Source organism: Daphnia pulicaria, chromosome 6 (assembly GCF_021234035.1).
Source record: "Daphnia pulicaria isolate SC F1-1A chromosome 6, SC_F0-13Bv2, whole genome shotgun sequence".
Lineage (NCBI taxonomy): Eukaryota > Metazoa > Arthropoda > Branchiopoda > Diplostraca > Daphniidae > Daphnia > Daphnia pulicaria.
Window position 1 is genome coordinate 21,242,222 of NC_060918.1, and position 23,162 is coordinate 21,265,383.

Below are 23,162 nucleotides of genomic sequence, written 5' to 3' on the forward strand. Positions count from 1 at the left end.
TGGCAATTGCATGTCATCAGGAGAGATTTTTATATAGATAGTGCTCAATAAAGCTTTCATACGTATGTGCTTCTACCTGACCTATTGCAGACAATCAGTTCGGGAAACTCAGTAACAAGTAGGCCCTACTAAAATCTTTTGTTTTGGTCATGAACTTCATACCATAAATGCTTAAATCTGTCTGCAGGTATGGCAAACTCGTCAGCATCAAATTGAGATATGCCCCCTAACAGGCGCTCGCTAAGTCGCTAGCCAATAGTTGCATAGCGCGCCTTAAAATATTTATTTTGTCTATATATATACCTACAATCGATAATGTATGACAACAATGGATATGCGTGATATGAATTGCGTGCAATAAGAAATGTCTTTAATCGACGGTATATCACTCGGATAGAGAATAACGATACAAACGCAAAGGGAACGAACGTGAGCTATTAGTTTAGCAAGTACTACATCAGAACCTTCCGACCGAAGAGGATCGCAAAGAAAATGGTCTTAACCAGCCGAAGAAAATTTGCGTTTCTGGTATGTTTGATGGTGATTTTGATTAGAATCACCAACGCAACTAACGGTAGAGAAGTCAACGCCATCCTGCAAAACCTGCAAAGCACTTTGCGAGGAAAGGAACTACAAGTCGTCACAGGCCACGTATGTAAAACATTTTAACCATAGCATCATCTGCTGATGCCACACATGTATAATGTATTATATACAACTGGAATCCGCATGACATGATTGGATTGTGTCCACCTGGCGCTAAACTACATTAATCGCAAATTATTGATGACAAATTTAAAAATTAAGAATCAAGCTTAAGGAATTTAATTTAAAGATTGAAGCAACCTTGACTTGCGTACGGTGTACCACTGAACTCTAAATGACTAAATAAAATCAATGAGATTGAAATCAGACACAGGTTTGAACGTTTGAATTCTTACCCGTACCACAAAACGCCATCTACCAACAAATATTACACTTGATATACACGCTTGACACAAACAAATGGCTGTCTGCAACATTCTTGTCTAAAAATTCACATCAAGATCAAATTACTAAAAATAAATGCTATTGCGTCAATCGGCACTTGTTGCCTTCCTCTTCCAAAGTTCATCGACCCCACATATCAATTCACTTGAGCAAGCGTCGTGGGCTGAGAATGGGTTAGGCATTTTTCCTCTGCTGCTTGACTACATCGACCAGAGGTCCACTACAACTCCTTCACCATTTAACAACATGGACTGGTCCACATTAGCACTGAGTCTCACACAACAGCACAGAGCAAGCAAATCTTAAAAATAACCTTGGCATTGACAGAATGTCTGCACCATGAAAGACCTATGAAGATTCAGGACCAAAAGATGGGTCTAACAAACTTTAAATAGCCTAGTGCCAACAAATAACAGAACATGTTAAGATTAAATTGTAGTAAAAAGTAAAGTAACGGGAAGATAAAAGAAATAGACTTTATTTGTAGTAACCTACATAAACAGTTGAAATGTATTGGCATTCATTTTACAGATCCTTACATGTTAAGATCAACATCCAATCACCAATCCAGTAACCTAGAAATAAAACAAATAATGAACAAAATGTCTAGAGTGGAGAAAAATTGGATAACTTTTAAAATTCAGTATTAAAAAGCTCGTAATTTGGTAGTCAACATTATGATCTGCCAAATGTTACTTCATCATTAACCCAAAATTAAATAGTAATGTTTAGATACGTCACCTTATGTAAGGTGATCTTTTTGACTGGTGGCAATCGGCAAATCACACAGTAGAAGTTACCTGTATCAACACAAAAAATAACATTAATCCTAGATCATAAGTTGGGTATAGATAGATGCCAATTTAGAAGTCAGTATTAAAAAGCTCGTAATTTGGTAGTCAACATTATGATCTGTCAAATTTTCATTCATCATGAACCTAACATTAGTGAAGTTGAAAATCAAGCAATCAACAATTACCTTGTTCCTGATATCATCTAGCAAGACTCCAGTAGAAATTCAGATTTGGACTACTCAACAGTCCACCTAGAATAGCAAACGTAAAAAATTTTAGCCACATATCAGTTATATCATGACAGAATATCCATTCACAGGATTCAGTATTAAAAAGCTCGTAATTTGATAGTCAACATTATGATCTGCCAATAATTTGTTCATCACAAGCATAACATTTAATCAACATTGAATTCTTTTTACCTGAGTTTCAAACCCAAATTTTAACTCATGCTGGAGATGAGACTAAACCTAGAAAAGAAAGTGATTAAATAAAGCATGTGGGTAAAATTATTATAGAAACTTACGAATTCAGGAATTCAATCTGTTGCTGCTCATCTTGTGGATGTAGCATCTATAGAAATTCATAATAAGAAAATTAAAACCATTTCTAGACAAAAGGGAAAGCATGCAGAAGTAAATGTGTTCTAATTGGCAAGTGTTCAGTAGACAAATTAGTCAACAAGGTTGGTAAAAATAAAAAACAAAACCCAAAATAAAGATTTAATGACGACTGGATTGTAAAGTTAAATACCTGTGAAAAAGAAATGATAAATGCCGTGGAATGGTACAGTAAACACACCCGACGAAGGACTGAAACCCTGGCCTTGATTTAAAGGAACTATGTCATAAGGATGTATGATAGTCTTGATATTGAAGGTACCATTGCGTTGCGCAAAAAATGAAATGTTCCAGCTATCAAGGACGCTAGGATCGAAGTAAAAGTTCAAATCATGTTCAATTTTGTTGCCCAATAAAGTTTCTCGTCCGTTCAATGCCAACAGCATTACTTCTGTTATATCGAGTTCTGTTTCAATAACATCCATATAATTTATTTTGTCTTCGACGTCTTTCAGAAGTTTCCCATCTTCAAGTACTTTTGTTTCTAAACCTGTTGCAATGGCGTCTAACTGTTTTCGGTATTGGATAATACTGTTCAATGCCTGGTTCAATTGATTCACGTCGTTTGCTGCTAAGTTTATGGATTTGTCAAGTTCGTTGACCGCCTTCGGGTATGTAAAAAACAATAAATTATTAAAAGTGGCTACAAAATATCCTTGATTAATCATTAAGCCTATTTTACACAAAGACTGGGAGTAACTCTTTTCAGAAAATCATATAATATGCTAAGGTATGTGCGTAGTAGGTGTTTAAATCAAATCATTCACACCAGACACCAGACTCCAATTAAAAAATAAAAAATAAATTATTTCAAGAATATTTACTTCCTCGATGAATGTCATGATTAAATTGGGAATTTCAATCGATCCATTTTCAGTAGGATCAGCATTAGATTGGGATGGGAGAATAACCCCGAAGTAAGCGCAGGAACAACTTCTGCAATGCCTGCTTTCGTGACAGCTGACCATATTCAGACAAATTACCCTGCTCCCATAAAAGGAACCCCCTCAAAATTGAACCGTATTTCTGACTCTTTAAAAATAATATACCGATGCCATGATATCTCTAACGAGCTGGATAATGCTACACGACGGTGCATGTGGCTTCTCATCCACCAACGAGATCCAAGTTGCCGCGCTGAGATTGCTGTCGATTGTTGAAGATACTAGCCATCGTCACAGAAAAAATGAGATTAGACGCCGTTTGTAGGAGACCGTGAATCGACTGCAATAGCGGCAATATTCTTCTCCAGCTAAACTGTCTGAAGTTATATAGTAGCTGACCTAAATACTTGACTTGTTAAGATATTGCTGGTTTTGGGTTAAATTCATTGCAAAGTTGGTGTCCATTGTACGTTATTTAAAAAGTCTTAGTCTTGAGAAAGAGACAATTATGAACGAGTCGCTCTTAAATTTCGAACTAGGGCCTACTACGTGTATAGCACTACAGCTGTATACTCTACCTGACTACGTAATTGAGAAGCAGGAAAAAGTGATTAGTATCTTTCTCATTTCTATTCAAAACATCAGAATATAAAGTGTAACACGTCAGTTGGATTTTCTCAGCTTTAGCCAGGAAAAATTTCATCGTCCCATGATCCTTCTATTGCATAGTTCCTATAGCTGATGCAGTTATTTCTCGTGAATAGTTGATTCCTTCATCAGATTCTACTAAAATAAAATTTGACATGATGCCTGTCTTTTATACAAAACGGATTACCTTCACAATATGATCCCAATTGTCTTCAGAAGCGATAGACGGGATTTTTCGTTCGTCGATCGAAATCTCCTTTACGTCAAGAAAAGAGGAGATTGCTGAAAAAGGAAGAATGTGAGTTAGAATGATTAGAAAGGGAATTAAATTTCAACTTAGTTCTCGGCCAGAAGTCATACTTCATTAACATACATGACAATAATAAGTTTAAGTTTAAGTTTAAGAAATTCTAAGCTCACTTCATTAGAATACAAAATCTGTAGCTTACCCTGGCTAAGTTGCATTGACATTGAATGGTTTCAATTCCGGCATCATTTTACAAGAACCATCACAAGTTTTTCTACACATCAAAATTTTCAGAAGGCCAGAGGCCCAGAGCAAATACATATATGGTGATTGAACGTATGGGTCGAAATTGTATGACTCCTACGCCAAACCGATTCCATAAATAAGAAAACACATAAATTTACATGTCAACCACCATGATGTGAACAATGAAGAAATGAAGATTTATTACCTCATTATCTGCAGTTAACTGTCCTGTCCAGACACCAAAAAGTCTAACTTCTATCTTCTGCCAAGTTTTCAAATCGCAATCCAATAACACACTCCTCCTCCAAATGTATTGTCTCTCAGAGCCATCTAGCGTCTAGCTCCAAAATCATGTGGAAAGTGGTACGAAGTAGGAGGAGTGGACTGAAGGAGAAGTCTCAAGTCGTCTCAAGTCTGCTGAAATATTCAAATTTTTAAAAAACTAGTTCAAGTTCAAATTTGTTAATCTATTTTAACTCAACTTTCTTTCTATTGAAGTTTTACCTATTTTATTTTTGTTTTTATTCTCATTTAACTGACAATGAAGAAACAACTTGAAGATTTAAGAATCAAACTAAACCATATCAGAAGTCTAAGAACTAGAATGAAAAGTGTAGTGTTCGTAGTCGGTCCCCAGCCGAGCTTACTCAACAACGAAAAAGAGAACAGGTATTGATGTTATTCAGTCAGTCAGCTATTAAAGGATAACAAATTCATTGTTATCTAGATCAGAAACACACCACAACTATACTGATGATGAGGGATCATCAGCAATAACAACATTCACCTCAACTTCAACGAAGACTTGTGAGAAAATATTAAGACTCAAGAGTGTCGTCACCATAGTGTCAGTGCCAAACTCCATAAAAAACAGACTCAAATCTAATCAAAAGAAAAAGTTAAGACTCAAAAATGTGTTCAGTGTGGTTTCATTGCCAAACTGTACAAAATCAAAAGTTGAATCGAAAAAGAAGATCCAGTTCAGCAAACACAAGGATTCTGAAATTGAGTCTCGTCACAGTTTGTCAAGTTTGTGGTACCAGCAGGAGCGTCCAAAAGATCGGCAAGGCATTTGCGAATTTAACGAGAACTGGCTAAGTTTCCCAGATAATGAAGAGAGTTTTCCTTCGCTGCGGAGTTTGTCGATAATGGCAATACAGAAAAACTTTCTCACCTTGAAGTCCGACTTGAAAACGATTCCATTTTCACTCCAGTGGGAAGTGTATTACAAATCCGTTTAATTCATTTGGAGGGAGCATCAAAATTCTGAAGTAACTATTTCTACTGTAGTTTTTTTGTTAGGTACTGTTGTGTTATAATTATTAATTTAATCAAATTTAATTTGCATTTTATAATATGGACTAGTCTAAAGTCTCAAGTCGTTTCGAAACCCCTGCTTTATATGAGACAATCGTTAATCACCTGATTGAAAGAAATTCCAGCATTATCGTGTCGTTTTTATTTGGAGGAAGCATAAAAATTCTGAAGTAAGTATTTCGACGAAAGTTTTTTGTTCTCTTGCATTTTAATTATTTATTTTGTATTTCTATGTAGGGCCTAGTCTCAGGCAGTTTCGCACTAGTACCTGAACTATTGCTTCCTAAACTGACTTGAAAAATTACAACTTTGTAAAATTTATCTCTTTTCTCCCCCACGTCCTGGCCTCCAGAGATTACGAAATCTAAACGTGTGTTGTGCAGGATGTGAGAATCTTGGATAGGTGGAGAATGCGGCATATGAGGCAGAGGTAAACTATGGTGAGATCTAATAGAGACATATGCACCTAATTTCTACTTACCTACCATGGTGGAATTTCTTGTAGATCCTAGATGGACTTTCCTTTCCTGGAGCAACATCCATGGACTCGTTCAGTTTCAAAAATGGTTGCGTCAGCTGGTAAAATAGAGTAGGATATCACCGATTTCAAATGTGCTTTTTGTTACAGAATTTAGGTATTTCTGTTCTTTAGAATTTGCATCGTTTCCGTTTACAGTTTGTCAGCAAGGAACAACGAGGCAATCCAATGGAAACATTCATCTATTGTAACCTCATACCTAATCTAGGGAGAGTTCACACCGTGCAATTTCTTCATATCGCTACTTGACTATTGTACCTTACCGGTAAGCGGATCCAGCTTTCCTGCTCTCATTTTAATCTCACTGACCCTGGAAGTTACTTGGACGTCAGTCTAAAACTCCACCTTATTTTAATATTCAAATTATTTCCAATTTGAAAAGTTATAAATAGCGCCAATCTTAAACTGCTTTTTTACCCTCTTTTTTATTTGGGCCTTTCGTTCCAAGTCGTGTCTCAGCAGCAACGGCCAATGGAACCTTTCAACCGTTCGGCGTTCACTTACTACGATACAAAAATGCGGAGATAATTGCTCACTAACCAGTTAGGCCTACTATTCGATGGTTGTCACTGCTCTTTCCACCTACCTGGATTGGTGTAATTGCCAGTGGACATCTGTTGCGCCACTTCCGGTAACACAGCCGAAACAACCCGTTTTCCAAGGTAAAACGTCGACTGATCACTAATGATGTTTTTCATTTCATTATTTTTATTAACAACGTTATATGATGAATTTCTTGTCTAGTGTGTCTCGTCAACGAAACCAGATCTTTCAATGGAACCATTCGGCTATTTAAGGGGAATTTGACTGGTATCCAAAACACGGGATGCACCTTCAACATTTATGCAGCTGCTGTTCAGCGAGTTCAAATGACTTGCTCTGTCGCAAAAATGAACAGCTACTTATTCACCAGTTACATCGAAGTAGGACAAGTTTAATTTCTTATTTGGGGGGAAAATGTGATGGGTAATCTTGTCATAAAAAAAACAATTCATTTCTTTTCAAATGGTTACTTAGTTGACCACAATTTCTCTTTCAGATATAACTAACTGAAATGGACGGTGCAAATTTTATCCTTTCAGTCCATCGAGAACGAGACTTTCATTTCATTTGGCAATGTTATGGTCGTGAAGTTGTCGATCAGCACCTCAGGCTGGTTCCATCGCAACTGGACAACAGTACAGGAAAGCCGGACCGACAACGACGATCTCCGATCCTGTGACGACAACAGCAGAGTCGCAGTCTCTTCTTTTCACACGTGAATATAGTAAATTAATGTAATTTGTCACGCTGCGATTTTGATTGACGTTTTTCATTCTAAGTTTGTTAGGATCGAGGTCAGGATGTTGAAGTGTATTCCTCCCGTGGGAAGTTACAGCCAAATTCGACATCAAATGAGGCGACCCCTTGTTATTTAACAATCAATGCACCAGATGATGATCAATGCAGATAGCCTGCTCTTTCTTCAATTTCAAGAGCGTAGCAAAATTTTTCTATATGTTAGAGTAGTTCTTTATTTTCTAATTGCTGCGTGTTGCCCTCTATTACTGTTCTAAGCCTAACTACTAATTGACTAAATACCTCGCTACATCCTGGCAAGAAAGAAAACATGATATTACATCTTTGGGGAGAATTGTTGACTGCATGCATGCATGTGATTTTATAATGGATTTTGATAGTAATGTTGTAAATTAAAAAATAATATGAAACAAAATAAAATTTCTTTAGGTCTGTTTCATGATTTACTAAAAAGTTAACTTCCAATTCAAATAGTATGTGCGACCATGGTTTAATGCTGGTGATAGGTTATAGCACTTAGTTGTTGTTACAAATGTCTCCTCCATCAATCCATGACGGAGTCAAGTCTAGAGAAACTTTGACGAGTGGCGTCATCGGAAGTATCACCAACCTGGTACGAATAGAACTGCACCGATTTAATTCATTCAACAAATATAATTCTCAGACTATGCTAATTTTTATTTTCATGAATAATCCAAGGAGCGGATGTTGGCTTTAGTGCCGGCGACCGTCTCACTGCAGCTGTACGAATCCATTGAATTATGTGGATTTTTGGGTGGTGACAATACCGTGACTTACGTCTAAAAGCAACCATTTTAATTGACTGGAAGTCTAAATAAAATTAATTGCTCCTTGGGTTCTACCGGCTACCGCACACAGTAAATCTATTCCTTTTAGCCAGTGTTGTTGAGCTGTCACACTCATCCACTAGGAGTTCCTTACTTCCTAATTCCTATGTAGTAGGCAGTTCAACAGATGGTATAGTAGCCTAGTAGGGCCTACCTAGGCATATTTATTTCATTAATTTTAAATCAAAGAAATTCAAAAAATAAAATTTGGTTACGTAAATAGTCTATAATTTACCATGAAAAAGAGATAAAATTTATCGCAAATTTTAAAAAGTACTTAATAAATCCGGTTAAGGATACACTGTAACGCCATTGTTGTTTCCGATGAGAGGGGATAACTGTTAAAGATGTTATATGACTTGGATCGGACTTCTATAGGCTTCTGGTGTAATGCGAAGGCGAAGACTATTTAATAATGTGTAAGATAATAAACCATGAAACATATAACCACTGAATAGAAATTTGAATCAATTTAAATAGAAAAAAAGTTTTTCATTCGCAAGGATTTGAACCATATGCATAGCTCGACTGGATTTTAAGAATCTCGCATTTCTTTCAAGTTTCAACGTTAGAAAATTAAAATTAAAAGACAACTTAACATATAAACCTACTTTTTAAAATCTACTCTTTATTTCGATCCTACACAAAAATTCTTTTTCCATCATGAGAAATATGCAACAAATAGGTTAGTACCATTCAAAATAATTGTAAGCGGCGTGTGGCTCAGTTGGCTAAGGCACCGTCACAGTCGTCAAATGAACACGAGTAAATGGAGGCGCCCAGGACCAATTGCGTGACCCGCTAACGACAAAAAAGTTCGAAATTTCTGAAATGAAAAGTCGCGGAGAAACTCTATGACTTGGATCGGACTTCTAGGCTTCTGGTCTAATGCGATGAATAACACGCAGGAGTAGGAGTGTTCATTTTGCAATAGGAAAAATCAAACTAAACTTGGACATTTTCATGTACTATTCCTGATTCTTTTTGGTGGCTATTTACTAGAATTCATTCAATTTTTCGTGAGAATCGAAGCAGTAATATGAGAGGTTTAATATGAGATCGCAAACACCGAGAGAGTGTATATTACAGTTTGATTGAAGATGCTGTAAATTGAAGATGAGTTGATGATGTATGATGGACCAATTGATACAAAACTTTTACTGTTGCCATAAAATACCATGCTGCTTTTGTTTTTTGTTTTTTTTGTAGTTCAATCAACCTTTGAATCATAACTTATTTAAATTAAAGTAGTAGGCTATTCATATCAAGTAGGTTGTATCATACATCAAACACGGGAAATGATGATTAAAGATTTGTGCTTCAGAATTAAGCTGTCAGCAATTTAAATTTAATTACCACCTTATTGGCTCTGTAATAACACATAAATCACAAACCCAGTTATTCCATTCTGTTATTAGAAATGTTCGTTGTATACTTGCACATACGAAGAAAGCAAAGCGTTAATTAATTATAGCTAATACAAATTCGGAATTTCGATGATGTGACATCAGCACTGACATGTCGTAGATAATTCAAGTTCGGACTCACCTGGACAATGTGGCATATTAGTAGACCTAATATATGATAACGGACAATCCTGGATTACAAAGCTAATCCTGGGCCAAGACTGGGCGGAACAGACGTATCAATGGTTCGTATTACCAACTTTAAGGTCTACGATATGAAGCCTCCCTTCCGGCTTCATGTGTATGCTCTCATTAAATCGTTTCTACAATAAAAATGTCGGTCCTGTGCCCCAATGGATAAGGCGCTTGCCTACGGAGCAAGAGATTCCAGATTCGATCCCTGGCAGGATCGATAAACAATGATACATTAGTTCTTATTATTGTTTACGACTGTCCACTCCCGGCGTCATGGTTACAACGCGTTGGCAATTGCATGTCATCAGGAGAGATTTTTATATAGATAGTGCTCAATAAAGCTTTCATACGTATGTGCTTCTACCTGACCTATTGCAGACAATCAGTTCGGGAAACTCAGTAACAAGTAGGCCCTACTAAAATCTTTTGTTTTGGTCATGAACTTCATACCATAAATGCTTAAATCTGTCTGCAGGTATGGCAAACTCGTCAGCATCAAATTGAGATATGCCCCCTAACAGGCGCTCGCTAAGTCGCTAGCCAATAGTTGCATAGCGCGCCTTAAAATATTTATTTTGTCTATATATATACCTACAATCGATAATGTATGACAACAATGGATATGCGTGATATGAATTGCGTGCAATAAGAAATGTCTTTAATCGACGGTATATCACTCGGATAGAGAATAACGATACAAACGCAAAGGGAACGAACGTGAGCTATTAGTTTAGCAAGTACTACATCAGAACCTTCCGACCGAAGAGGATCGCAAAGAAAATGGTCTTAACCAGCCGAAGAAAATTTGCGTTTCTGGTATGTTTGATGGTGATTTTGATTAGAATCACCAACGCAACTAACGGTAGAGAAGTCAACGCCATCCTGCAAAACCTGCAAAGCACTTTGCGAGGAAAGGAACTACAAGTCGTCACAGGCCACGTATGTAAAACATTTTAACCATAGCATCATCTGCTGATGCCACACATGTATAATGTATTATATACAACTGGAATCCGCATGACATGATTGGATTGTGTCCACCTGGCGCTAAACTACATTAATCGCAAATTATTGATGACAAATTTAAAAATTAAGAATCAAGCTTAAGGAATTTAATTTAAAGATTGAAGCAACCTTGACTTGCGTACGGTGTACCACTGAACTCTAAATGACTAAATAAAATCAATGAGATTGAAATCAGACACAGGTTTGAACGTTTGAATTCTTACCCGTACCACAAAACGCCATCTACCAACAAATATTACACTTGATATACACGCTTGACACAAACAAATGGCTGTCTGCAACATTCTTGTCTAAAAATTCACATCAAGATCAAATTACTAAAAATAAATGCTATTGCGTCAATCGGCACTTGTTGCCTTCCTCTTCCAAAGTTCATCGACCCCACATATCAATTCACTTGAGCAAGCGTCGTGGGCTGAGAATGGGTTAGGCATTTTTCCTCTGCTGCTTGACTACATCGACCAGAGGTCCACTACAACTCCTTCACCATTTAACAACATGGACTGGTCCACATTAGCACTGAGTCTCACACAACAGCACAGAGCAAGCAAATCTTAAAAATAACCTTGGCATTGACAGAATGTCTGCACCATGAAAGACCTATGAAGATTCAGGACCAAAAGATGGGTCTAACAAACTTTAAATAGCCTAGTGCCAACAAATAACAGAACATGTTAAGATTAAATTGTAGTAAAAAGTAAAGTAACGGGAAGATAAAAGAAATAGACTTTATTTGTAGTAACCTACATAAACAGTTGAAATGTATTGGCATTCATTTTACAGATCCTTACATGTTAAGATCAACATCCAATCACCAATCCAGTAACCTAGAAATAAAACAAATAATGAACAAAATGTCTAGAGTGGAGAAAAATTGGATAACTTTTAAAATTCAGTATTAAAAAGCTCGTAATTTGGTAGTCAACATTATGATCTGCCAAATGTTACTTCATCATTAACCCAAAATTAAATAGTAATGTTTAGATACGTCACCTTATGTAAGGTGATCTTTTTGACTGGTGGCAATCGGCAAATCACACAGTAGAAGTTACCTGTATCAACACAAAAAATAACATTAATCCTAGATCATAAGTTGGGTATAGATAGATGCCAATTTAGAAGTCAGTATTAAAAAGCTCGTAATTTGGTAGTCAACATTATGATCTGTCAAATTTTCATTCATCATGAACCTAACATTAGTGAAGTTGAAAATCAAGCAATCAACAATTACCTTGTTCCTGATATCATCTAGCAAGACTCCAGTAGAAATTCAGATTTGGACTACTCAACAGTCCACCTAGAATAGCAAACGTAAAAAATTTTAGCCACATATCAGTTATATCATGACAGAATATCCATTCACAGGATTCAGTATTAAAAAGCTCGTAATTTGATAGTCAACATTATGATCTGCCAATAATTTGTTCATCACAAGCATAACATTTAATCAACATTGAATTCTTTTTACCTGAGTTTCAAACCCAAATTTTAACTCATGCTGGAGATGAGACTAAACCTAGAAAAGAAAGTGATTAAATAAAGCATGTGGGTAAAATTATTATAGAAACTTACGAATTCAGGAATTCAATCTGTTGCTGCTCATCTTGTGGATGTAGCATCTATAGAAATTCATAATAAGAAAATTAAAACCATTTCTAGACAAAAGGGAAAGCATGCAGAAGTAAATGTGTTCTAATTGGCAAGTGTTCAGTAGACAAATTAGTCAACAAGGTTGGTAAAAATAAAAAACAAAACCCAAAATAAAGATTTAATGACGACTGGATTGTAAAGTTAAATACCTGTGAAAAAGAAATGATAAATGCCGTGGAATGGTACAGTAAACACACCCGACGAAGGACTGAAACCCTGGCCTTGATTTAAAGGAACTATGTCATAAGGATGTATGATAGTCTTGATATTGAAGGTACCATTGCGTTGCGCAAAAAATGAAATGTTCCAGCTATCAAGGACGCTAGGATCGAAGTAAAAGTTCAAATCATGTTCAATTTTGTTGCCCAATAAAGTTTCTCGTCCGTTCAATGCCAACAGCATTACTTCTGTTATATCGAGTTCTGTTTCAATAACATCCATATAATTTATTTTGTCTTCGACGTCTTTCAGAAGTTTCCCATCTTCAAGTACTTTTGTTTCTAAACCTGTTGCAATGGCGTCTAACTGTTTTCGGTATTGGATAATACTGTTCAATGCCTGGTTCAATTGATTCACGTCGTTTGCTGCTAAGTTTATGGATTTGTCAAGTTCGTTGACCGCCTTCGGGTATGTAAAAAACAATAAATTATTAAAAGTGGCTACAAAATATCCTTGATTAATCATTAAGCCTATTTTACACAAAGACTGGGAGTAACTCTTTTCAGAAAATCATATAATATGCTAAGGTATGTGCGTAGTAGGTGTTTAAATCAAATCATTCACACCAGACTCCAATTAAAAAATAAAAAATAAATTATTTCAAGAATATTTACTTCCTCGATGAATGTCATGATTAAATTGGGAATTTCAATCGATCCATTTTCAGTAGGATCAGCATTAGATTGGGATGGGAGAATAACCCCGAAGTAAGCGCAGGAACAACTTCTGCAATGCCTGCTTTCGTGACAGCTGACCATATTCAGACAAATTACCCTGCTCCCATAAAAGGAACCCCCTCAAAATTGAACCGTATTTCTGACTCTTTAAAAATAATATACCGATGCCATGATATCTCTAACGAGCTGGATAATGCTACACGACGGTGCATGTGGCTTCTCATCCACCAACGAGATCCAAGTTGCCGCGCTGAGATTGCTGTCGATTGTTGAAGATACTAGCCATCGTCACAGAAAAAATGAGATTAGACGCCGTTTGTAGGAGACCGTGAATCGACTGCAATAGCGGCAATATTCTTCTCCAGCTAAACTGTCTGAAGTTATATAGTAGCTGACCTAAATACTTGACTTGTTAAGATATTGCTGGTTTTGGGTTAAATTCATTGCAAAGTTGGTGTCCATTGTACGTTATTTAAAAAGTCTTAGTCTTGAGAAAGAGACAATTATGAACGAGTCGCTCTTAAATTTCGAACTAGGGCCTACTACGTGTATAGCACTACAGCTGTATACTCTACCTGACTACGTAATTGAGAAGCAGGAAAAAGTGATTAGTATCTTTCTCATTTCTATTCAAAACATCAGAATATAAAGTGTAACACGTCAGTTGGATTTTCTCAGCTTTAGCCAGGAAAAATTTCATCGTCCCATGATCCTTCTATTGCATAGTTCCTATAGCTGATGCAGTTATTTCTCGTGAATAGTTGATTCCTTCATCAGATTCTACTAAAATAAAATTTGACATGATGCCTGTCTTTTATACAAAACGGATTACCTTCACAATATGATCCCAATTGTCTTCAGAAGCGATAGACGGGATTTTTCGTTCGTCGATCGAAATCTCCTTTACGTCAAGAAAAGAGGAGATTGCTGAAAAAGGAAGAATGTGAGTTAGAATGATTAGAAAGGGAATTAAATTTCAACTTAGTTCTCGGCCAGAAGTCATACTTCATTAACATACATGACAATAATAAGTTTAAGTTTAAGTTTAAGAAATTCTAAGCTCACTTCATTAGAATACAAAATCTGTAGCTTACCCTGGCTAAGTTGCATTGACATTGAATGGTTTCAATTCCGGCATCATTTTACAAGAACCATCACAAGTTTTTCTACACATCAAAATTTTCAGAAGGCCAGAGGCCCAGAGCAAATACATATATGGTGATTGAACGTATGGGTCGAAATTGTATGACTCCTACGCCAAACCGATTCCATAAATAAGAAAACACATAAATTTACATGTCAACCACCATGATGTGAACAATGAAGAAATGAAGATTTATTACCTCATTATCTGCAGTTAACTGTCCTGTCCAGACACCAAAAAGTCTAACTTCTATCTTCTGCCAAGTTTTCAAATCGCAATCCAATAACACACTCCTCCTCCAAATGTATTGTCTCTCAGAGCCATCTAGCGTCTAGCTCCAAAATCATGTGGAAAGTGGTACGAAGTAGGAGGAGTGGACTGAAGGAGAAGTCTCAAGTCGTCTCAAGTCTGCTGAAATATTCAAATTTTTAAAAAACTAGTTCAAGTTCAAATTTGTTAATCTATTTTAACTCAACTTTCTTTCTATTGAAGTTTTACCTATTTTATTTTTGTTTTTATTCTCATTTAACTGACAATGAAGAAACAACTTGAAGATTTAAGAATCAAACTAAACCATATCAGAAGTCTAAGAACTAGAATGAAAAGTGTAGTGTTCGTAGTCGGTCCCCAGCCGAGCTTACTCAACAACGAAAAAGAGAACAGGTATTGATGTTATTCAGTCAGTCAGCTATTAAAGGATAACAAATTCATTGTTATCTAGATCAGAAACACACCACAACTATACTGATGATGAGGGATCATCAGCAATAACAACATTCACCTCAACTTCAACGAAGACTTGTGAGAAAATATTAAGACTCAAGAGTGTCGTCACCATAGTGTCAGTGCCAAACTCCATAAAAAACAGACTCAAATCTAATCAAAAGAAAAAGTTAAGACTCAAAAATGTGTTCAGTGTGGTTTCATTGCCAAACTGTACAAAATCAAAAGTTGAATCGAAAAAGAAGATCCAGTTCAGCAAACACAAGGATTCTGAAATTGAGTCTCGTCACAGTTTGTCAAGTTTGTGGTACCAGCAGGAGCGTCCAAAAGATCGGCAAGGCATTTGCGAATTTAACGAGAACTGGCTAAGTTTCCCAGATAATGAAGAGAGTTTTCCTTCGCTGCGGAGTTTGTCGATAATGGCAATACAGAAAAACTTTCTCACCTTGAAGTCCGACTTGAAAACGATTCCATTTTCACTCCAGTGGGAAGTGTATTACAAATCCGTTTAATTCATTTGGAGGGAGCATCAAAATTCTGAAGTAACTATTTCTACTGTAGTTTTTTTGTTAGGTACTGTTGTGTTATAATTATTAATTTAATCAAATTTAATTTGCATTTTATAATATGGACTAGTCTAAAGTCTCAAGTCGTTTCGAAACCCCTGCTTTATATGAGACAATCGTTAATCACCTGATTGAAAGAAATTCCAGCATTATCGTGTCGTTTTTATTTGGAGGAAGCATAAAAATTCTGAAGTAAGTATTTCGACGAAAGTTTTTTGTTCTCTTGCATTTTAATTATTTATTTTGTATTTCTATGTAGGGCCTAGTCTCAGGCAGTTTCGCACTAGTACCTGAACTATTGCTTCCTAAACTGACTTGAAAAATTACAACTTTGTAAAATTTATCTCTTTTCTCCCCCACGTCCTGGCCTCCAGAGATTACGAAATCTAAACGTGTGTTGTGCAGGATGTGAGAATCTTGGATAGGTGGAGAATGCGGCATATGAGGCAGAGGTAAACTATGGTGAGATCTAATAGAGACATATGCACCTAATTTCTACTTACCTACCATGGTGGAATTTCTTGTAGATCCTAGATGGACTTTCCTTTCCTGGAGCAACATCCATGGACTCGTTCAGTTTCAAAAATTGTTGCGTCAGCTGGTAAAATAGAGTAGGATATCACCGATTTCAAATGTGCTTTTTGTTACAGAATTTAGGTATTTCTGTTCTTTAGAATTTGCATCGTTTCCGTTTACAGTTTGTCAGCAAGGAACAACGAGGCAATCCAATGGAAACATTCATCTATTGTAACCTCATACCTAATCTAGGGAGAGTTCACACCGTGCAATTTCTTCATATCGCTACTTGACTATTGTACCTTACCGGTAAGCGGATCCAGCTTTCCTGCTCTCATTTTAATCTCACTGACCCTGGAAGTTACTTGGACGTCAGTCTAAAACTCCACCTTATTTTAATATTCAAATTATTTCCAATTTGAAAAGTTATAAATAGCGCCAATCTTAAACTGCTTTTTTACCCTCTTTTTTATTTGGGCCTTTCGTTCCAAGTCGTGTCTCAGCAGCAACGGCCAATGGAACCTTTCAACCGTTCGGCGTTCACTTACTACGATACAAAAATGCGGAGATAATTGCTCACTAACCAGTTAGGCCTACTATTCGATGGTTGTCACTGCTCTTTCCACCTACCTGGATTGGTGTAATTGCCAGTGGACATCTGTTGCGCCACTTCCGGTAACACAGCCGAAACAACCCGTTTTCCAAGGTAAAACGTCGACTGATCACTAATGATGTTTTTCATTTCATTATTTTTATTAACAACGTTATATGATGAATTTCTTGTCTAGTGTGTCTCGTCAACGAAACCAGATCTTTCAATGGAACCATTCGGCTATTTAAGGGGAATTTGACTGGTATCCAAAACACGGGATGCACCTTCAACATTTATGCAGCTGCTGTTCAGCGAGTTCAAATGACTTGCTCTGTCGCAAAAATGAACAGCTACTTATTCACCAGTTACATCGAAGTAGGACAAGTTTAATTTCTTATTTGGGGGGAAAATGTGATGGGTAATCTTGTCATAACAAAAACAATTCATTTCTTTTCAAATGGTTACTTAGTTGACTACAATTTCTCTTTCAGATATAGCTAACTGAAATGGACGGTGCAAATTTTATCCTTTCAGTCCATCGAGAACGAGACTTACATTTCGTTTGGCAATATGTTGTGGTCGTGAAGTTGTCGTTCAGCACCTCAGGCTGGTTCCATCGCAACTGGACAACAGTACAGGAAAGCCGGACCGAAACATATCCACACAATTACCGACAACGACGATCTCCGATCCTGTGACGACAACAGCAGAGTCGCAGTCTCTTCTTTTCACACGTGAATAGTAAATTAATGTAATTTGTCACGCTGCGATTTTGATTGACGTTTTTTCATTCTAAGTTTGTTAGGATCGAGGTCAGGATGTTGAAGTGTATTCCTCCCGTGGACAATTACAGCCAAATTCGAAATCAAATGAGGCGACTCCTTGTTATTTGACAATCAATGCACCAGATGATCATCAATGCAGATAGCCTGCTCTGTCTTCAATTTCAAGAGCGTAGCGAAAGTTTTCTATATGTTAGTGTAGTTCTTTATTTTCCAATTGCTGCGTGTTACCCTCTATTACTGTTCTAAGCCTAACTACTAACTGACTAAATACCTACCCATCCTCGCAAGAAAGCAAACACTATATACATCTATGGGGAGAATTGTTAACTGTAAATTTGAAAATAATATGAAACAAAATAAAATTTCTTTAAGACTATTTCATGATTTACTAAAAAGTTAACTTCCAATTCAAATAGTATGTGCAACCATAGTTTAATGCTGGTTTTAGGTTATAGCACTTAGTGTTGTTACAAATGTCTCCTCCGCTGGCTCACTCAAAAGCTGCAGAATTGTTAATGAAACCATTTTACACCGAAAATAATATGAAACAATATTCCCTGCGGCTGAAAACATCCATGACGGAGTCAAGTCTAGAGAAACTTTGACGAGTGGCGTCATCGGAAGTATCACCAACCTGGTACGAATAGAACTGCACCGATTTAATTCATTCAACAAATATAATTCTCAGACTATGCTCATTTTTATTTTCATGAATAATCCAAGGAGCGGATGTTGGCTTTAGTGCCGGCGACCGTCTCACTGCAGCTGTACGAATCCATTGAATTATGTGGATTTTTGGGTGGTGACAATACCGTGACCGACCGTGACTTACGTCTAAAAGCAACCATTTTAATTGACTGGAAGTCTAAATAAAATTAATTGCTCCTTGGGTTCTACCGGCTACCGCACACAGTAAATCTATTCCTTTTAGCCAGTGTTGTTGAGCTGTCACACTAGGAGTTCCTTACTTCCTAATTCCTATGTAGTAGGCAGTTCAACAGATGGTATAGTAGCCTAGTAGGGCCTACCTAGGCATATTTATTTCATTAATTTTAAATCAAAGAAATTCAAAAAATAAGATTTGGTTACGTAAATAGTCTATAATTTACCATGAAAAAGAGATAAAATTTATCGCAAATTTTAAAAAGTACTTAATAAATCCGGTTAAGGATACACTGTAACGCCATTGTTGTTTCCGATGAGAGGGGATAACTGTTAAAGATGTTATATGACTTGGATCGGACTTCTATAGGCTTCTGGTGTAATGCGAAGGCGAAGACTATTTAATAATGTGTAAGATAATAAACCATGAAACATATAACCACTGAATAGAAATTTGAATCAATTTAAATAGAAAAAAAGTTTTTCATTCGCAAGGATTTGAACCATATGCATAGCTCGACTGGATTTTAAGAATCTCGCATTTCTTTCAAGTTTCAACGTTAGAAAATTAAAATTAAAAGACAACTTAACATATAAACCTACTTTTTAAAATCTACTCTTTATTTCGATCCTACACAAAAATTCTTTTTCCATCATGAGAAATATGCAACAAATAGGTTAGTACCATTCAAAATAATTGTAAGCGGCGTGTGGCTCAGTTGGCTAAGGCACCGTCACAGTCGTCAAATGAACACGAGTAAATGGAGGCGCCCAGGACCAATTGCGTGACCCGCTAACGACAAAAAAGTTCGAAATTTCTGAAATGAAAAGTCGCGGAGAAACTCTATGACTTGGATCGGACTTCTAGGCTTCTGGTCTAATGCGATGAATAACACGCAGGAGTAGGAGTGTTCATTTTGCAATAGGAAAAATCAAACTAAACTTGGACATTTTCATGTACTATTCCTGATTCTTTTTGGTGGCTATTTACTAGAATTCATTCAATTTTTCGTGAGAATCGAAGCAGTAATATGAGAGGTTTAATATGAGATCGCAAACACCGAGAGAGTGTATATTACAGTTTGATTGAAGATGCTGTAAATTGAAGATGAGTTGATGATGTATGATGGACCAATTGATACAAAACTTTTACTGTTGCCATAAAATACCATGCTGCTTTTGTTTTGTTTTTTTTGTAGTTCAATCAACCTTTGAATCATAACTTATTTAAATTAAAGTAGTAGGCTATTCATATCAAGTAGGTTGTATCATACATCAAACACGGGAAATGATGATTAAAGATTTGTGCTTCAGAATTAAGCTGTCAGCAATTTAAATTTAATTACCACCTTATTGGCTCTGTAATAACACATAAATCACAAACCCAGTTATTCCATTCTGTTATTAGAAATGTTCGTTGTATACTTGCACATACGAAGAAAGCAAAGCGTTAATTAATTATAGCTAATACAAATTCGGAATTTCGATGATGTGACATCAGCACTGACATGTCGTAGATAATTCAAGTTCGGACTCACCTGGACAATGTGGCATATTAGTAGACCTAATATATGATAACGGACAATCCTGGATTACAAAGCTAATCCTGGGCCAAGACTGGGCGGAACAGACGTATCAATGGTTCGTATTACCAACTTTAAGGTCTACGATATGAAGCCTCCCTTCCGGCTTCATGTGTATGCTCTCATTAAATCGTTTCTACAATAAAAATGTCGGTCCTGTGCCCCAATGGATAAGGCGCTTGCCTACGGAGCAAGAGATTCCAGATTCGATCCCTGGCAGGATCGATAAACAATGATACATTAGTTCTTATTATTGTTTACGACTGTCCACTCCCGGCGTCATGGTTACAACGCGTTGGCAATTGCATGTCATCAGGAGAGATTTTTATATAGATAGTGCTCAATAAAGCTTTCATACGTATGTGCTTCTACCTGACCTATTGCAGACAATCAGTTCGGGAAACTCAGTAACAAGTAGGCCCTACTAAAATCTTTTGTTTTGGTCATGAACTTCATACCATAAATGCTTAAATCTGTCTGCAGGTATGGCAAACTCGTCAGCATCAAATTGAGATATGCCCCCTAACAGGCGCTCGCTAAGTCGCTAGCCAATAGTTGCATAGCGCGCCTTAAAATATTTATTTTGTCTATATATATACCTACAATCGATAATGTATGACAACAATGGATATGCGTGATATGAATTGCGTGCAATAAGAAATGTCTTTAATCGACGGTATATCACTCGGATAGAGAATAACGATACAAACGCAAAGGGAACGAACGTGAGCTATTAGTTTAGCAAGTACTACATCAGAACCTTCCGACCGAAGAGGATCGCAAAGAAAATGGTCTTAACCAGCCGAAGAAAATTTGCGTTTCTGGTATGTTTGATGGTGATTTTGATTAGAATCACCAACGCAACTAACGGTAGAGAAGTCAACGCCATCCTGCAAAACCTGCAAAGCACTTTGCGAGGAAAGGAACTACAAGTCGTCACAGGCCACGTATGTAAAACATTTTAACCATAGCATCATCTGCTGATGCCACACATGTATAATGTATTATATACAACTGGAATCCGCATGACATGATTGGATTGTGTCCACCTGGCGCTAAACTACATTAATCGCAAATTATTGATGACAAATTTAAAAATTAAGAATCAAGCTTAAGGAATTTAATTTAAAGATTGAAGCAACCTTGACTTGCGTACGGTGTACCACTGAACTCTAAATGACTAAATAAAATCAATGAGATTGAAATCAGACACAGGTTTGAACGTTTGAATTCTTACCCGTACCACAAAACGCCATCTACCAACAAATATTACACTTGATATACACGCTTGACACAAACAAATGGCTGTCTGCAACATTCTTGTCTAAAAATTCACATCAAGATCAAATTACTAAAAATAAATGCTATTGCGTCAATCGGCACTTGTTGCCTTCCTCTTCCAAAGTTCATCGACCCCACATATCAATTCACTTGAGCAAGCGTCGTGGGCTGAGAATGGGTTAGGCATTTTTCCTCTGCTGCTTGACTACATCGACCAGAGGTCCACTACAACTCCTTCACCATTTAACAACATGGACTGGTCCACATTAGCACTGAGTCTCACACAACAGCACAGAGCAAGCAAATCTTAAAAATAACCTTGGCATTGACAGAATGTCTGCACCATGAAAGACCTATGAAGATTCAGGACCAAAAGATGGGTCTAACAAACTTTAAATAGCCTAGTGCCAACAAATAACAGAACATGTTAAGATTAAATTGTAGTAAAAAGTAAAGTAACGGGAAGATAAAAGAAATAGACTTTATTTGTAGTAACCTACATAAACAGTTGAAATGTATTGGCATTCATTTTACAGATCCTTACATGTTAAGATCAACATCCAATCACCAATCCAGTAACCTAGAAATAAAACAAATAATGAACAAAATGTCTAGAGTGGAGAAAAATTGGATAACTTTTAAAATTCAGTATTAAAAAGCTCGTAATTTGGTAGTCAACATTATGATCTGCCAAATGTTACTTCATCATTAACCCAAAATTAAATAGTAATGTTTAGATACGTCACCTTATGTAAGGTGATCTTTTTGACTGGTGGCAATCGGCAAATCACACAGTAGAAGTTACCTGTATCAACACAAAAAATAACATTAATCCTAGATCATAAGTTGGGTATAGATAGATGCCAATTTAGAAGTCAGTATTAAAAAGCTCGTAATTTGGTAGTCAACATTATGATCTGTCAAATTTTCATTCATCATGAACCTAACATTAGTGAAGTTGAAAATCAAGCAATCAACAATTACCTTGTTCCTGATATCATCTAGCAAGACTCCAGTAGAAATTCAGATTTGGACTACTCAACAGTCCACCTAGAATAGCAAACGTAAAAAATTTTAGCCACATATCAGTTATATCATGACAGAATATCCATTCACAGGATTCAGTATTAAAAAGCTCGTAATTTGATAGTCAACATTATGATCTGCCAATAATTTGTTCATCACAAGCATAACATTTAATCAACATTGAATTCTTTTTACCTGAGTTTCAAACCCAAATTTTAACTCATGCTGGAGATGAGACTAAACCTAGAAAAGAAAGTGATTAAATAAAGCATGTGGGTAAAATTATTATAGAAACTTACGAATTCAGGAATTCAATCTGTTGCTGCTCATCTTGTGGATGTAGCATCTATAGAAATTCATAATAAGAAAATTAAAACCATTTCTAGACAAAAGGGAAAGCATGCAGAAGTAAATGTGTTCTAATTGGCAAGTGTTCAGTAGACAAATTAGTCAACAAGGT

At 36.5% G+C, this 23,162-nt stretch overlaps 2 protein-coding genes, 8 long non-coding RNA genes and 9 other non-coding genes across 26 annotated transcripts; 3 read left to right on the plus strand and 16 right to left on the minus strand.

The window, feature by feature from the left end:
• Window positions 1–1,290: 1,290 nt before the first annotated feature.
• Window positions 1,291–2,466, minus strand: LOC124342916. Of its 2 annotated transcripts, XR_006918961.1 has the most exons (6): window positions 2,311–2,466; window positions 2,207–2,254; window positions 1,970–2,035; window positions 1,732–1,790; window positions 1,486–1,565; window positions 1,291–1,386 (listed from the first exon to the last, which is right to left on the minus strand). It is a non-coding gene; the product is annotated as an uncharacterized LOC124342916 (long non-coding RNA). The 2 variants fall into 2 exon arrangements; XR_006918960.1 differs by lacking the exon at window positions 1,291–1,386 and having other exon boundaries at window positions 1,453–1,565; window positions 2,311–2,461.
• LOC124346370 lies at window positions 1,626–1,699 on the minus strand. Its single transcript, XR_006919918.1, has one exon. It is a non-coding gene; the product is annotated as a small nucleolar RNA SNORD36 (small nucleolar RNA).
• On the minus strand, window positions 1,854–1,931 carry LOC124346356. Its single transcript, XR_006919907.1, has one exon. It is a non-coding gene; the product is annotated as a small nucleolar RNA SNORD36 (small nucleolar RNA).
• On the minus strand, window positions 2,101–2,176 carry LOC124346362. The gene has a single exon (XR_006919912.1). It is a non-coding gene; the product is annotated as a small nucleolar RNA SNORD36 (small nucleolar RNA).
• Window positions 2,467–2,508: 42 nt separating the features above from the next.
• On the minus strand, window positions 2,509–3,311 carry LOC124342882. Its single transcript, XM_046796087.1, has 3 exons — window positions 3,229–3,311; window positions 2,667–3,009; window positions 2,509–2,609 (listed from the first exon to the last, which is right to left on the minus strand). The coding sequence occupies exons 1-3, from the start codon at window positions 3,244–3,246 to the stop codon at window positions 2,530–2,532; spliced, it is 441 nt and encodes a 146-aa protein (XP_046652043.1). The 5' UTR covers window positions 3,247–3,311; the 3' UTR covers window positions 2,509–2,529.
• Window positions 3,312–3,320: 9 nt separating this feature from the next.
• Window positions 3,321–4,725, minus strand: LOC124342963. 2 transcript variants are annotated; one of them, XR_006919035.1, is made up of 4 exons: window positions 4,635–4,725; window positions 4,124–4,218; window positions 3,454–4,071; window positions 3,321–3,388 (listed from the first exon to the last, which is right to left on the minus strand). It is a non-coding gene; the product is annotated as an uncharacterized LOC124342963 (long non-coding RNA). The 2 variants fall into 2 exon arrangements; XR_006919034.1 differs by having other exon boundaries at window positions 3,327–4,071.
• Window positions 4,726–4,811: 86 nt separating this feature from the next.
• Window positions 4,812–6,175, plus strand: LOC124343011. 2 transcript variants are annotated; one of them, XR_006919094.1, is made up of 4 exons: window positions 4,812–5,098; window positions 5,157–5,700; window positions 5,795–5,916; window positions 5,984–6,175. It is a non-coding gene; the product is annotated as an uncharacterized LOC124343011 (long non-coding RNA). The 2 variants fall into 2 exon arrangements; XR_006919095.1 differs by having other exon boundaries at window positions 5,795–6,175.
• Window positions 6,176–11,610: 5,435 nt separating this feature from the next.
• LOC124342915 lies at window positions 11,611–12,786 on the minus strand. 2 transcript variants are annotated; one of them, XR_006918959.1, is made up of 6 exons: window positions 12,631–12,786; window positions 12,527–12,574; window positions 12,290–12,355; window positions 12,052–12,110; window positions 11,806–11,885; window positions 11,611–11,706 (listed from the first exon to the last, which is right to left on the minus strand). It is a non-coding gene; the product is annotated as an uncharacterized LOC124342915 (long non-coding RNA). The 2 variants fall into 2 exon arrangements; XR_006918958.1 differs by lacking the exon at window positions 11,611–11,706 and having other exon boundaries at window positions 11,773–11,885; window positions 12,631–12,781.
• Window positions 11,946–12,019, minus strand: LOC124346371. Its single transcript, XR_006919919.1, has one exon. It is a non-coding gene; the product is annotated as a small nucleolar RNA SNORD36 (small nucleolar RNA).
• LOC124346358 lies at window positions 12,174–12,251 on the minus strand. Its single transcript, XR_006919908.1, has one exon. It is a non-coding gene; the product is annotated as a small nucleolar RNA SNORD36 (small nucleolar RNA).
• LOC124346363 lies at window positions 12,421–12,496 on the minus strand. Its single transcript, XR_006919913.1, has one exon. It is a non-coding gene; the product is annotated as a small nucleolar RNA SNORD36 (small nucleolar RNA).
• A 42-nt stretch (window positions 12,787–12,828) lies between the features above and the next one.
• LOC124342883 lies at window positions 12,829–13,624 on the minus strand. The gene is made up of 3 exons (XM_046796088.1): window positions 13,542–13,624; window positions 12,987–13,329; window positions 12,829–12,929 (listed from the first exon to the last, which is right to left on the minus strand). Exons 1-3 carry the CDS (start codon window positions 13,557–13,559, stop codon window positions 12,850–12,852), a joined length of 441 nt encoding a protein of 146 aa, XP_046652044.1. The 5' UTR covers window positions 13,560–13,624; the 3' UTR covers window positions 12,829–12,849.
• Window positions 13,625–13,633: 9 nt separating this feature from the next.
• LOC124342964 lies at window positions 13,634–15,038 on the minus strand. 2 transcript variants are annotated; one of them, XR_006919037.1, is made up of 4 exons: window positions 14,948–15,038; window positions 14,437–14,531; window positions 13,767–14,384; window positions 13,634–13,701 (listed from the first exon to the last, which is right to left on the minus strand). It is a non-coding gene; the product is annotated as an uncharacterized LOC124342964 (long non-coding RNA). The 2 variants fall into 2 exon arrangements; XR_006919036.1 differs by having other exon boundaries at window positions 13,640–14,384.
• An 86-nt stretch (window positions 15,039–15,124) lies between these two features.
• On the plus strand, window positions 15,125–16,660 carry LOC124343008. 2 transcript variants are annotated; one of them, XR_006919090.1, is made up of 5 exons: window positions 15,125–15,411; window positions 15,470–16,013; window positions 16,108–16,229; window positions 16,297–16,489; window positions 16,565–16,660. It is a non-coding gene; the product is annotated as an uncharacterized LOC124343008 (long non-coding RNA). The 2 variants fall into 2 exon arrangements; XR_006919089.1 differs by having other exon boundaries at window positions 16,108–16,489.
• A 409-nt stretch (window positions 16,661–17,069) lies between these two features.
• On the plus strand, window positions 17,070–18,218 carry LOC124343002. Its single transcript, XR_006919082.1, has 4 exons — window positions 17,070–17,259; window positions 17,342–17,520; window positions 17,637–17,879; window positions 17,943–18,218. It is a non-coding gene; the product is annotated as an uncharacterized LOC124343002 (long non-coding RNA).
• Window positions 18,219–21,981: 3,763 nt separating this feature from the next.
• LOC124342914 lies at window positions 21,982–23,157 on the minus strand. 2 transcript variants are annotated; one of them, XR_006918957.1, is made up of 6 exons: window positions 23,002–23,157; window positions 22,898–22,945; window positions 22,661–22,726; window positions 22,423–22,481; window positions 22,177–22,256; window positions 21,982–22,077 (listed from the first exon to the last, which is right to left on the minus strand). It is a non-coding gene; the product is annotated as an uncharacterized LOC124342914 (long non-coding RNA). The 2 variants fall into 2 exon arrangements; XR_006918956.1 differs by lacking the exon at window positions 21,982–22,077 and having other exon boundaries at window positions 22,144–22,256; window positions 23,002–23,152.
• LOC124346372 lies at window positions 22,317–22,390 on the minus strand. Its single transcript, XR_006919920.1, has one exon. It is a non-coding gene; the product is annotated as a small nucleolar RNA SNORD36 (small nucleolar RNA).
• LOC124346359 lies at window positions 22,545–22,622 on the minus strand. Its single transcript, XR_006919909.1, has one exon. It is a non-coding gene; the product is annotated as a small nucleolar RNA SNORD36 (small nucleolar RNA).
• Window positions 22,792–22,867, minus strand: LOC124346364. The gene has a single exon (XR_006919914.1). It is a non-coding gene; the product is annotated as a small nucleolar RNA SNORD36 (small nucleolar RNA).
• Window positions 23,158–23,162: the final 5 nt, after the last annotated feature.

Excerpts from the sequence above, each read along its gene's own strand:
- LOC124342882 (XM_046796087.1), bottom strand. Across the intron at positions 2,610-2,666 it reads ATTTTTTGCGCAACGCAATG|GCCAGGGTTTCAGTCCTTCG; the intron begins GTACCTTCAATA and ends CTTTAAATCAAG.
- LOC124342883 (XM_046796088.1), bottom strand. Across the intron at positions 12,930-12,986 it reads ATTTTTTGCGCAACGCAATG|GCCAGGGTTTCAGTCCTTCG; the intron begins GTACCTTCAATA and ends CTTTAAATCAAG.